Source organism: Bos grunniens, chromosome 5, assembly GCF_055505025.1.
Source record: "Bos grunniens cultivar Pamir isolate PY7600 chromosome 5, Bosgru_T2T1.0, whole genome shotgun sequence".
Taxonomy (NCBI): Eukaryota; Metazoa; Chordata; class Mammalia; order Artiodactyla; family Bovidae; genus Bos; species Bos grunniens.
In genome coordinates this window covers 42,203,697-42,217,796 of record NC_141169.1, presented here as the reverse complement: position 1 = coordinate 42,217,796, position 14,100 = coordinate 42,203,697, and the positions used below count along the sequence as shown (strand labels likewise).

The 14,100-nt window shown below is 36.9% G+C and overlaps 1 protein-coding gene across 6 annotated transcripts in view; it reads left to right on the top strand.

Moving 5' to 3' along the window:
- Nucleotides 1–14,100, top strand: part of REDIC1 (regulator of DNA class I crossover intermediates 1) — an 84,166-nt gene that overhangs the window by 12,667 nt on the left and 57,399 nt on the right. For 5 of the 6 annotated variants that reach the window (XR_015163770.1, XM_086399928.1, XM_086399926.1 and 2 more), the window contains exons 2-4: nt 5,721–5,760; nt 8,473–8,611; nt 13,841–13,973. Coding sequence is in view for 4 of the 6 variants with exons in the window: in XM_086399928.1 (XP_086256054.1) it covers nt 5,721–5,760; nt 8,473–8,611; nt 13,841–13,973 (312 nt within the window). In the remaining 2 variants the exon portion in view is untranslated. The remainder of the gene's footprint in view (nt 1–5,720; nt 5,761–8,472; nt 8,612–13,840; nt 13,974–14,100) is intronic. The other variant, XM_086399929.1, reaches the window with a different exon arrangement.

Below are 14,100 nucleotides of genomic sequence, written 5' to 3'. Positions count from 1 at the left end.
ATAGGCAAATATTTCATATAAGAGGTCTGTTCTCAGAACAGAGCTGTCATCAGAGGTATCTGCAAATATGGACTGGGTGTGGTGTGGGAAACCTGGCAGGGCCTGCAGATCAGATTCCAATCTGTGTCCCATTGTCTGTGTGGCCCATCAAACATTTATGTACCAAACATTTGCTTTTCCATTTCCATATGAATTGCCTTTCTCCCCTGTGGAGTCCCAAACCACTATTCCCAATATCCTTTTTTGTCTTTAGGTGAAGATGGTATTTAAGGTGAAGACCTTAGCCATTTTGGTTAATTACTCAGTTTTCCTTGGTCTCTTTCATGTATGGAGAAGGAAATGGCAACCCACTCCAGTATTCTTGGCCAGAAAAATTCCATGGACAGAAGAGCCTGGTGGGTTATAGTCCATGGGGTTGCAAAGAGTCAGACATGACTAACTAACTTGGAGGGACTTCTCTGGGTCCCTGGTGGCTTAGTCAGTAAGGAATCTGCCTGCAATGCAGGAGAATGCCTGCAGTATGGGAGACCAGGGTTCGATCTCTAGGTCTGGAAATTCACCTGGAGAAGGAAATGGCAACCCACTCCCGTATTCTTGCCTGGAAAATCCCCATGGACAGAGTAGCCTGGCAGGCTACAGTCCACAGGGTTGCAAAGCGTCAGACATGACTGAGTGACTAAACCACCACTTTCATGCATACATGTTATTAAACTTTTGTTTGGCTTTCTCCTGTTAATGTGTCTCATGTCAACTTAATTCTTAGACCAGTCAGAAGAACCTAGAAGGGCAGATGAAATTTTTTTTTCTGTCTGAGGCAATCTTGGTTAACCCTTGGGAGATAGAAACAACTTTGTTGTCTTATTTTAATGTTAATCTAAGTGAAACCATTAGAAGCAACTGTTAGGAATATGTATATATATAGAGAGAGAGAAGGAGAACCTTCCCAACATGCACACATATAAGGACATACATACAAATACATACCTGATGTAGCCAAATTAAAAAATCACTTTTGGATTGTTAACTATTTTAACTGTACATCTCTTTAATGGGGCTTCTCTGGTAGCTCAGCTGGTAAAGAGTCTGCCTGCAATGCAGGAGACCCTGGTTCAATTCCTGGATCGAGAAGATCCGCTGGAAAAGGGATAGGCTTCCCACTCCAATATTCTTGGGCTTCCTTGGTGGCTCAGCTGGTAAAGAATCCACCTGCAATGCGGAAGACCTGGGTTCAACCCCTGGGTTGGGAAGATCCCCTGGAGAAAGATGGCTCCACCCACTCCAGTATTTTGGCCTGGAGAATTCCATGGACTGCATAGTCCATGGGGTCACAAAGAGTCGAACACAACTGAGCCACTCTCTTTCACTTTTTTTTCCTCTTTGGTGAACAAATGTTTGTTCACAATCTTTGACAGCCCAGTATCTGAGCTTGTCTACTTCTGAGGTGTTTCTCACCTTATGAATTTGATAATAGGCACAGCCTACCTCAGTATTCTTGCCTGGGGAATCCCAAGAACAGAGTAGTCTGACAGGCTACGGTCCATAGGGTCGCAAAGAGTCAGACACAACTGAAGTGACTTAGCATGCACACACAGCACAGCCTACTTACCTCTGTACAATCTAGAAGAGAAAAAAAAAAAATCATACCTCTTTCAGCCTGTTTTGCTACTAGTGAATTGGCATATGATCTAAGCTCAGACTAATGCACTTATCTTTTACCTTGAATCAAGTTCAGATCAGATCAGATCAGTCGCTCAGACATGTCCGACTCTTTGCGACCCCATGAATCGCAGCACGCCAGGCCTCCCTGTCCATCACCAACTCCCGGAGTTCACCGAGACTCACGTCCATCGAGTCAGTGATGCCATCCAGCCATCTCATCCTCTGTCGTCCCCTTCTCCTGCCCCCAATCCCTCCCAGCATCAGAGTCTTTTCCAATGAGTCAACTCATTGCATGAGGTGGCCAAAGTACTGGAGTTCAGCTTTAGCGTCATTCCTTCCAAAGAAATCCCAGGGCTGATCTCCTTCAGAATGGACTGGTTGGATCTTTTTGCAGTCCAAGGGACTTTGAAGAGTCTTCTCCAACACCACAGTTCAAAAGCATCAATTCTTCGGTGCTCAGCCTTCTTCATGGTCCAACTCTCACATACATACATGACCACAGGAAAAACCATAGCCTTGACTAGACGGACCTTTGTTGGCAAAATAATGCCTCTGCTTTTGAATATGCCATCTAGGTTGGTCATAACTTTTCTTCCAAGGAGTAAGCGTCTTTTAATTTCATGGCTGCAGTCACCATCTGCAGTGCTTTTGGAGCCCAGAAAAATAAAGTCTGACACTGTTTCCACTGTTTCCCCATCTATTTCCCATGAAGTGGTGGGACTGGATGCCATGATCTTCGTTTTCTGAATATTGAGCTTTAAGCCAACTTTTTCACTCTCCACTTTCACTTTCATCAAGAGGCTTTTTAGTTCCTCTTCACTTTCTGCCATAAGGGTGGTATCATCCTGCATATCTGAGGTTATTGATATTTCTCCCGGCAATCTTGATTCCAGTTTGTGTCTCTTCCACTCCAGCATTTCTCATGATGTACTCTGCATATAAGTTGAATAAACAGGGTGACAATATACAGCCTTGACGTACTCCTTTTCCTATTTGGAACCAGTCTCTTGTTCCATGTCCAGTTCTAACTGTTGCTTCCTGACCTGCATACAAATTTCTCAAGAGGCAGATCAGGTGGTCTGGTATTCCCATCTCTTTCAGAATTTTCCACAGTTTATTGTGATCCACACAGTCAAAGGCTTTGGCATAGTCAATAAAGCAGAAATAGATGTTTTTCTGGAACTCTCTTGCTTTTTATATGATCCAGCAGATGTTGGCAATTTGATCTCTGGTTCCTCTGCCTTTTCTAAAACCAGCTTGAACATCAGGAAGTTCATGATTCACATATTGCTGAAGCCTGGCTTGGAGAATTTTGAGCATTACTTTACTAGTGTGTGAGATGAGTGCAATTGTGCGGCAGTTTGAGCATTCTTTGGCAATACCTTTCTTTGGGATTGGAATGAAAACGGACCTTTTCCAGTCCTGTGGCCACTGCTGAGTTTTCCAAATTTGCTGGCATATTGAGTGCAGCGCTTTCACAGCATCATCTTTCAGGATTTGGAATAGCTCAACTGGAATTCCATCACCTCCACTAGCTTTGTTCGTAGTGATGCTTTCTAAGGCCCACTTGACTTCACGTTCCAGGATGTCTGGCTCTAGGTCAGTGATCACACCATCGTGATTATCTGGGTCGTGAAGATCTTTTTTGTACAGTTCTTCTGTGTATTCTTGCCATCTCTTCTTAATATCTTCTGCTTCTGTTAGGTCCATACCATTTCTGTCCTTTATCGAGCTCATCTTTGCATGAAATCAGAGATACCAAAGGAACATTTCATGCAAAGATGAATCAAGTTAGTAGCCCAAAGAAATAAGGCCTGCAGGGTGCCTATTCTAGTAGGCAGCTGCAGGAGCTGCAACAGGATTGAATTTTCAGGGTTAGTAACGCTAGAAGATGCCAGAAGAGGTGGTTGCTCATTGTTTAGGAGTAGAAATGCTGCAGTCAGTGGTGTCCAGTGTTCACAAGTGCTAGCAGTGGTATCCTTTTGAGACTAATCATGGTGTAATATTGACTGTGACACCACAGCTGCTTAGTCTTCCTTGTTCCTGCCAATTGCCAAACATGCTTCCTCAGCCCTTTGGCAGATCTACTGGTTATCCAACTTCCTTTTAATTTATTTTCTATTTAAATTAACCAAAGATGCTTTCCTTTCTTGTAACTATGAATCCTAACTGATATTCTTTTTTTAATGTAGGTAGTTGAAAGTGACTGTATTCAGTAAAACATTTAGACATAGAGTACTGCTTAGAGTAACATTGTTGCCTTAATAATAGTCTAAAATGTTTAAAAAATTACCTTTGACTTATACATCAGGATCCATTTTTACCTTCATTGTAGTTTAGTGATAGTAGGCTGATCTAGCAATTGGTCTTGAATTCCTAATTAATTTTTTCTTAGGCAAATAGAAATGGGGATTATCTAGTACATAGAATTTAGTAAAAGCCATAAGATAATGTCCTGGATAATGGAAAATCAGGCTGGAATAAGTTCAATTGTTTTGTACATAAGAAGACTATATTTAGTTTTTAACTTATCCCTAATTATATTGATCTTTACAATGTGGAACTACTTATAAAATTGATGTTTATATTTTCTCTTTATAATCTGGATTGTTAAGTTTTATTACAGCATCTTCTTATATTTCTGAACTTTGAAAAGTCACTTCATTTTCTGTGCCATAGTGTTTTAAGTTTTGAAGTGATGGAGAATAAACTAATCTGAAAGGTCCATTCTAGCCTTAGCATTTGATGAGTTAATGAAATGTAATTTATTTCCTTTTATTCCTAAAGTTTGAATGCCAGCAGTATACTTATGATGCAGCATGGAGCATGATAGATTGGATTTATTTTTCAGTGACCTCAAAGTGATCAATTTAAGACATCTGTTGGGAAATATGTAAATAATAAGTTCAGTAAGCAGCAGAGTCTAGGGATATTCAGAACTGTCCTTCATGTAGTTTATGAAAATCATTTGGAAAAATGAACAGCTCTGTTTATTCACAGTTAGCATGCTTAGAAGGAAGTAGAAGGCACTGATTTAAAATTTCCAAGCTAGAATTCTTGAATTTGAATTCTGGCTCTATCACTTATTAGCAGTGTGACCTTGGACAAATTAATTAACCTCTCTGTGTCTAGTTTCTTCACCAGTAAAGTGGGAGTAAAAATAGAACTTACCTTATAGAGTTGCTATGAAGATTAAATGAGTTTTTACATATAAAGACTCTGGAGTATCTAGAATGATGCAAGATATATGGTACTCATTATTAACAATTTTATTGTCATGTTATTGTATAATATCATATAACTAGAATATATTATGTTATTTTATTTATAATTCTTAAATATTGAATTTGAGACCATAATTCATGTATGTCCAAAAGATACATTGTATTTGCTTATATTATCAATAAATGTTTTATAGCATTTCACTATTATTAATAGAGCAAATATTTTATAACTCTTAAATGCTGCATTATCATTGGGATTCAGTGCAGTTTTTGGCATGAAGGTTATGTGGTCTGAAGCACATCCATAATGACTAGCAGTGTTTTAAAGAAGTTCTGAGGTTTCAGATACACGTAGCTAATGTAACTGAAGTTGCTCTAATAATAAATTTAACATTTTGTTAGATCCTATATAGATTTTTATCTTCTCTCTATTCTGTGCTAATTTTAGTAGAATATTGAATTACAAGGAAAGGCAAAGAAAATAGCAGTGTTGACCTAGAATATTGCTATCAGATAAGAGTGTTTCAGTGATATATTCTTTCCAATGCACTGATTTCTCTGCTTATCTTGATTTTTATAACTGATTTATTTTATGCTTAATTATTCACCATAGGTCTAGAGTCTGTTTTATTAGTTCTTGGGTTTTTTATCCAGGAAAATTTTGTGAAACAGTATATATTTTATAAATAATTTGAGAGCATTTTTATAGTTTCTTCTCAGAAAATAATTATTGCTACTTTTAGATTCTAATTCCAAGACTTCAATTCAGATAAAATGGCAGTTGTTTTAGAGACCATTTATTTAATCATTGTAAAATAATCCTGCTTCCCTTTTCAGGACCAGGGTTCTGATCAAGCAGGAAAGGAGAAAGCAGAAGGTAAAGAAAATATATTTTTATTGTGTCTCATAGTGTTACAAGAACAGTGATATTTTGGAGCATTTTTCCAAGGTTAATAAATTCACCTGAGTGAAACTGGAAGACCATCTTAGTTTCTTCATAGCTTAATTAGCTACCCATTTTTCTCAGGCACAGAATTATGGAGCATTGTTGATTCTTGTCATCCAGTTCCAATATATCCCAAGTCTGATCACTTCTCACAGTTAGTACTATTAGCCCCCGTATCCACATGATTATCATTGGTTGCCCAGGGTACTATAACCTTATAACCTATCTCCTACTTTTTTTTTAGTGTTTTTTAAAAATAATTACATTGATTGTATTACATACTAAAGTTGGGCGTGTATCTTGCAAAAAAGTGATATATATCCCAAGGAAACTTCCATATGTACAGCTTGAGATACATACATGCTTCTTTGGTTCTTTGTTGTTGTTAAATAGAAACAAAATAGAGAGAAGAAGAAAGAGAGGAAGAAGAAGGACAGGGTACAGGGGAGAGAAAAGGGAGCACCAAATAAATGTCCAGGAGCAGTAGAATGGTTAAGCAACTTGTGGTATACCCAAGGTATAGCAGTGAAAATGTATCATCTGCATGCAATTATTGTAGATAAATCTCAAAAACAGAATGTTGAGCAAATGAAGAAACTCACAGAAAAATACAAGCAGTGAGATTTCATTTACAAAATGTCCTAAAACAGTAAAAATATGTTCAGAGGTGAAAGTGAAAGTCGCTCAGTAGTGTCCGATTCTTTGCAAGCCCATGGCTATATAGTCCATGGAATTCTCCAGGCCAGGATGCTGGAGTGGGTAGCCTTTCCCTTCTCCAGGGGATCCTCCCAACCCAGGGATTGAACCTAGGTCTCCGGCATTGCAGATGGATTCTTTACCAGCTGAGCCACCAGGTAAACCCAAGAATACTGGAGTGGGAAGCCTATCCCTTCTCCAGTGGATCTTCCTGACCCAGGAATTGAACTGGGGTCTCCTGCATTGCAGGTGGATTCTTTACCAACTGAGCTACCAGGGAAGCCTCAGAGGTAGTAAAACTTAAAAGTTAAGGGAGTGATTGTGATGAAAGTAGGGTATTTGTTACCTCAGTGAAATGATGCCTTATTGTAAATTTAACCTGTTTTTTTTTTTTCTTGATTACTACTGAGGCTGACTGTCTTTTCATTCAGATTTTCTGCTTCATGAGATACATTTCCAAGTATTTCTTTCATTTTTTATTTGGGTTCTTTGTCTTTCTCTTACTGTGTTTTTATATATCTAGGAATTCTTTTTCAGTTATATGTGTACTCAGTAGCTTTTATTTTTACTTTCTTAATGATATCTTTGAAGGAAAGTTCTCACTTTTAATGCCGTTGAATTTATCAAAAATTTTTTTGCTCTTTCTTTTATTCTTTTTTATTCTGTTCTTCACACAATTGCTAGCATGATTCTTTTTTTTAGAAAAACACAAGCCAAAATTTATCATTTCCTTAAAAACCTCAATTGCTTTTCATTGCTTTTAGAATAAATCTGATTTAACCATAGCTTGACAATCCCAGGTGGTGTAGTGGTAAAGAATCCACCTGCCAATGCAGAAGATGTGGATTCAATCTCTGGGATGGGAAGATCCCCTGGAGTAGGAAATGGCAACTCACTCCATTATTCTTACCTGAGAAATCTTTTCTTGTCCTTCCATGGACAGAGGAGCCAGGTGGGCCATACATGGGGTCACAAGAGTCAGACATGGCTGAGCAGCACACATGCAACCATAGCCTAAAAGGACCTAAAGGATCTGCATCCTGCCTGCTTCTCTGACCTTATGTTTTACTGCTCACCCTTTTTTTCATTGTATTTCAACCATAATGACCTTCTTTCTGCCATTCTTCTTCCCTGTCTCTGGAATAGTCTCCCTTGAGATATTTTGTGTCTGGCTTGTCAATATTTGGGTCTCAGCTAAAGTATCTGTTAGATTGACTTTCTCTGATAACTACATCTAAATAGCTTCCCACCCTCCAGTTACTCTTTCTTCAGTATTCCCTTCTATTTATCACTGTTTTCAAAGTCTGGCATTTTCTTATAAATTTATTGATTCTGTTCTCTTCTCCCACTCCATTAATATATATTCGTAAAAAAGGGATCTTACCACTTTTAATCATTCTGTATCTCCTATGCCTAGAATTGTGTGTAACATAAGCACTTGATACTAAATAATCTATGAATGTAGTCTGTCCCCAGACTATTTTTTAAAAAAATAATCTTAAAAGTATTGGATCATTCTTTTGAACCTTTATAAGAAAAGACTCATGGCACTTTCCTAAAGGATTGACCTCTAGTCATGTCACTTTCTTACTCTTTGAAAATTTCATACCGTCCTTTGTCTCCTCAAGCCTCTCTTCCCCAACCCTGTTCTTTTTTCCTTGATACTAATTAGATGACCTTGTCTCATATTTCAATGGAAATAGAAGCTATCAGATGAGAATTATTTCACATTTCTACCACCAGTAGTATAGGAGGCTGTGAAATTTAGACTCTTTAGGCAAACTGCTAGTTTCATGGTTGACTTTAATTCATTTGTAAACATATAGTGTGCCACAAGAATATAAAAATATTGTCATTTATTTGATTGCATTATTGCTTTTTATTATTTATGATTCTGCCTGAAACCATATAGTTGCTGCAATAACTTTCTATTTCTAATTATTTTAGGAATATTTTGAAAAGAAAAGGTTAAAATCAAAAATGAAATTACTGGGAGTTTTATCCCCTGTCAAAAATTCTACTGTCAGTTTAGACCTCCTTAACCTGTATATGGTAAATCAGATATCTTGCCAGAAGAAAATATCTGGTAAGTAAATTTTTCTAATACCATTTTTTAAATTTTAATGTGATTATAAGATTTAATTTTCTAATAAGTGTAATTTTAGAACTCAAAGGATGTGGAAAGGAAACTTTTAAAACTTAGTTGCCTGCTTAAATAAGATTTGTTAATTTTTGCTTAAAATCTCTTATTCCTTAATCCATTTATTTTTATTTTTAGTTTATATAAATGTTATATAAAATTAATTTTATAAGGCATGGTTAGACTTACTACAGTGCAGCTGTTTCAGTTATTACATTATTCTGTCTTGGCAGTTAGTTACCAAAGTTCAGCTAAAGAGCAGGAAATAAATGTGTTTATTATCTTATACTATTTAGAAAATCTATTTAAAAAGGAAGAGCTGAAAAGATTTTTGTCTCAATGATCTCACAACATAAATAATTTCTCAGGCATTCTTGAGATGTTAATTGTAGTAGTCTTAATACTTCAACATAAAGTTCATTTTGGCTTGCACTTTGATTCTTTTAAGTAAATAAAAAAGTTTAATCAGACTACTTTTTTTTCTATCTCAAGGGACCTTTGTCTGATACTTAATTTTTAAAACAAGTGCTAAAATGAGAGCTTAAAAGAGTTCATAAATGATAGATAGAAATTGATTATAGTATTCTTAGTATCCCCTCTTTTCTTTTCTCTGTCATTTTTTGTTTCTCCCTCCACAGAGCAGTTTACAAAAGTAAAAACTTTTACTGTAGTAAAAGTAAATACATAATTCATGGACTTTAGGAATAAAATTTTTTGTTGTAAATCTGATTTTACTTTCTTTACTTATATAATATTGTTATCAACTATACTCACATTTTACATTAGATCTTCAGATCTTAATCATCATACAGCTCAAAGTTTGTGCCCTTTTGCCAGCCTCTGCCTATTTCCCCTTCTCTCTCATCCTCAGCCCCTGGAAACCACCTTCTACTCTGTGTTTCTATGAGTTCGACTTTTTTGTTTTTCCAAGGTTCCACATGTAAGTGATACCATGCCATATTTGTCTTTTTCTGTCTGGCTTAATATTTTCAGGGTCCATCCATGTTGTCATAATTGGCAGGATTTTCTTCTTTCTCAAAGCTGAAGGCTATTTTATGTATACACCACATCCGTTCATCCGTTGACAGACACTTAGGTTGTTTCCATATCTTGGTTATTGTGAATAATACTTCAGTGAACATGAGAGTGCAGATTTGTCTTCAGGATCCTTTTTCATTTCTTTTGGATATATACCCAGAAGGGGTATTGCTGAATCTTGTGTTAGTCTTCTAATTTTTTGAGTAACCTCCATTCTGTTCTCCATAGTGGCTGAACCAATTTACATTTCCACCAGCAGTGCACAAGTGTTTCCTTTTCTCCACATTCTTGTCGGCACTTGTTATCTCTTGTCTTTTTGATAATTCCTTCTTACAGGTTTGAGAAGATGTGTTATTGTAGTTTTGCTTTGCATTTTCCTGATGATTACTAATATTGAGTACCCCTTGCCATTTGTATGTCGTTTTTAGAAAAATATCTATTCAAGTCCTCTGCCCATACTTAAATTAGTTTTTTTTTTTTGCTAATGAGTTATGTGAATTCTTTATATATTGTGGATATTAACCCCTTAATCAAATATGTGATTTACAAATACTTTCTCCCGTTCCTTAGGTTGTCTTTTCATTTTGTTAATGGTTTCTTCTGTTATGCAGTAGCTTTTTAGTTTAATGTAGTCTCAGTTGTTTATTTTTGCTTCAGTTGCCTTTGTTTTGATGTCAAATGCAAAAAATTACCAAAATGGAGAACAAAGAGCTTACCCTTTATGTTTGCTGTATTTTCTTTTAAGAGTTCTATAATTTTGAGTCAAACAGTTTTTACTTTTTTCTTTAATTGGACCATGTGCAGCATACAGGATCTTAGTTCCTCAACTTGGGAACATCTTCCTCTCAAACAGAGGGACACTGAGAGGAATCTAAATGAACAGGACTGCTGTTTTCCCCAATTTACTACACACTCTGCTCATACTCCTTTTTTGTCCTATCACATTCTCCATAACTTTTCCATTCTTCGTCAAACCTAAAGTAAAAATACTCAGGTTTAAACACTTCTTTGGGTCTTCATTTTCTTATGAAGTTTTCTATGTAAAACTTATATTAAATAAGTTTGTATACTTTCCTCTTGTTAATCCATCTTTTGTCACAGGAGCCTCAGGTGGGAGTTTAGAAGGGTAGAAGATAGAGGTATTTTTACTGTCCTTTAAAACAAGACTTTATAAGTAAGGCTCAACTGACATTCAGATAATGTTATGAACTGAATGTTTGTGTTCCCCCATCCAAATTGATGTATTGAAATTCCAACTTGTAATGGTTCAGGAGGGACTTTTAGGAGGCAATTAGGTCATAAGGGTGGAACTCTCATGAATACAATTGTACCCTTATTAAAGAAATATCAACAACCTCAGATATGCAGATGATACCACTCTAATGGTAGAAAGTGAAGAGGAACTGAAGATTCTTTTGATGAGGGTGAAAGAGGAGAGTGTAAAAGCTGGCTTAAACCTCAACATTCAAAAAATGAAAATCATGGCATCCAGTTCCGTCACTTCATGGCAAATAGAAGGGCAGAAAGTAGACGCAGCGACAGATTTTCTTTTCTTGGGCTCCGAAATCATTGTGGACAGTGACTGCAGCCATGAAATTAAAAGACACTTGCTCCTTGGAAGGAAAACTATGAGAAGCCTAGACAGCATATTAAAAAGCAGAGGTGTCACTTTACTGACAAAGGTATGTATATGGTCAAAGCTATGGTTTTTTCAGTAGTCATGTGCTGATGTGAGAGCTGGATGTAAAGAGTGCGGCGTGCGAGAGAACTGATACGTTCAAATAAGTCAGCCCTAAAGGAAATCAACCCTGAATATTCATTGGAAGGACTGATGTTGAAGCTGAAGCTCCAATACTTTGTGAAGAACCAGGTCATTGGAAAAGACACTGATGCTGGGAAAGATTGAGGGCAAAAGGAGAAAAAGGCAGCAGAGGATGAGATGGTTAGATAGCATCAAGGACTCAATGGATATGAATCTGAGCAAAGTCTGAGATAGTGAAGGACAGAGAAGCTTGGCATGCTGCAATCCATGGGGTTGCAGAGTTGAACACAACTTAGTGACTGAACAACAACAACAACGAAACCCCAGAGAGCTCTTTCTCCCTTTCTACCATCTGAGAGCACAGGGAGAGAAGATGGTTGTCTGAGAAACAGGAAGCAGGCCCTCACCAGACACCAAATTTGCCAGCACCTTGATCTTGGACATCCCAGCCTCCAGACTGAGAAATATATTTCTGTTGTTCATAATCCACCCAGTCTATTGCATCCAGTTACAGCAGCCTTGAAAGGACCAAGGTACTTAACTAAAAGGAAGGGCAGTGGTGCAGCTGGGCTTCAGAAACTGCTTGAATCAGAGGCTTTGAATTCAATCAAGATTCTTTCTCACTTCAGATATTAGCTTCATTCTCTCAGACTGTCTTCATCATTGGGGTTTAAAACATTACCTTAAAAAACCAGCATTGCTCATCTCTCCTAGTTTTGCCATTAGAGAAATACTGAGAGAGGTTTCACCTGGTCCTGAACTTTTGAAAATTCCACTGAAGGAGCGTTGCCTTACCCCAGGTCTTAGCACTGGAACAGTTACTCCTAAACAGAGGGAGCAGTTCTTAATTCTTCTTGGGTTAGATGTCTACCCCTTCACCAATTATTTTTACCGAAAGGCAGGGTTTTATAAGATGGTGGAAAGTCTCCATTAGAACTGTATACAGATGGCTAACAAACACATGAAAAGATGCTCAACATCACTCATTATCAGAGAAATGCAAATCAAAACCACTATGAGATACCATTTCACACCAGTCAGAATGGCTGCGATCCAAAAATCTACAAATAATAAGTGCTGGAGAGGGTGTGGAGAAAAGGGAACCCTCTTACACTGTTGGTGGGAATGCAAACTAGTACAGCCACTATGGAGAACAGTGTGGAGATTCCTTAAAAAACTGGAAATAGAACTGCCTTATGATCCAGCAATCGCACTGCTGGGCATACACACTGAGGAAACCAGAAGGGAAAGAGACACGTGTACCCCAATGTTCATCGCAGCACTGTTTATAATAGCCAGGACATGGAAGCAACCTAGATGTCCATCAGCAGATGAATGGATAAGAAAGCTGTGGTACATATACACAATGGAGTATTACTCAGCCATTAAAAAGAATACATTTGAATCAGTTCTAATGAGGTGGATGAAACTGGAGCCTATTATACAGAGTGAAGTAAGCCAGAAGGAAAAACAGAAATACAGTATACTAACGCATATATATGGAATTTAGAAAGATGGTAACAATAACCTGGTGTACAAGACAGCAAAAGAGACACTGATGTATAGAACAGTCTTATGGACTCTGTGGGAGAGGGAGAGGGTGGGAAGATTTGGGAGAGTGACACTGAAACATGTAGAATATCATGTAAGAAACGAGTTGCCAGTCCAGGTTCGATGCGCGATACTGGATGCTTGGGGCTGGTGCACTGGGACGACCCACAGGGATGGTGTGGGGAGGGAGGAGGGAGGAGGGTTCAGGATGGGGAACACATGTATGCCTGTGGCAGATTCATTTTGATATTTGGCAAAACTAATACAATTATGTAAAGTTTAAAAATAAAATAAAATTAAAAAAAAAAAAAAAAAAGAACTGTATAGTTGATGCATGTGTAAAAAACATTTCCCAGAAAAGAAAAGTTGTTACAAGTACTGAACAGACGAAACAGAGACTTTTTCTATAGAGACACAAAGATTCTGCTTTTATAAATTAAAAAAATCTAGTGAGGGAAATAGAGTTAATCACAAACAAGAAAGGATGGTAAGTGTTATAACCGAGAACCTATATAGTGCTATGAGAATGTGTAAGACAATATCTGATATGGTCTGGGTTTCAAGGAAGTATTAGAGGAAGAAAAAAGTAGAAGGGATTTAATAGAACCCCTTTCAAGAGGAGTATATAAGATGATAAAGTAAAAAGAATGATTCAAAATATCTGAGATAGTATTGTAATGACTTCTAGCATATATAGAATACAGATGGTTTCAGTAAATTTCTAAAATGTGCGTTTATTTAATGAACATAGTATATCAAATGATGCTTTAAAAAGATTTTATTTTTCTTATAATTTTTTATAAATTATATTTTTTTCATTCTAGAAACTGTGAGAAAACCAATGCATGTGAATATGAATAAAGACATAAAAATGCCCCTAAGAAAGCATGATATAGAACTTCCAATGTCACCTAACTGTGTACCATCTAAACTCTGCATTGATGATACAGAAAACAAGTAGGTTTTAGCTAGGTTATATTAATGTAGCTATCTGATGTATATTACATTAATATATGATATATATTATAACATCATATATTATTATATAGTATTTAAATGGTCATTATTGTTTTTACGTTTTACT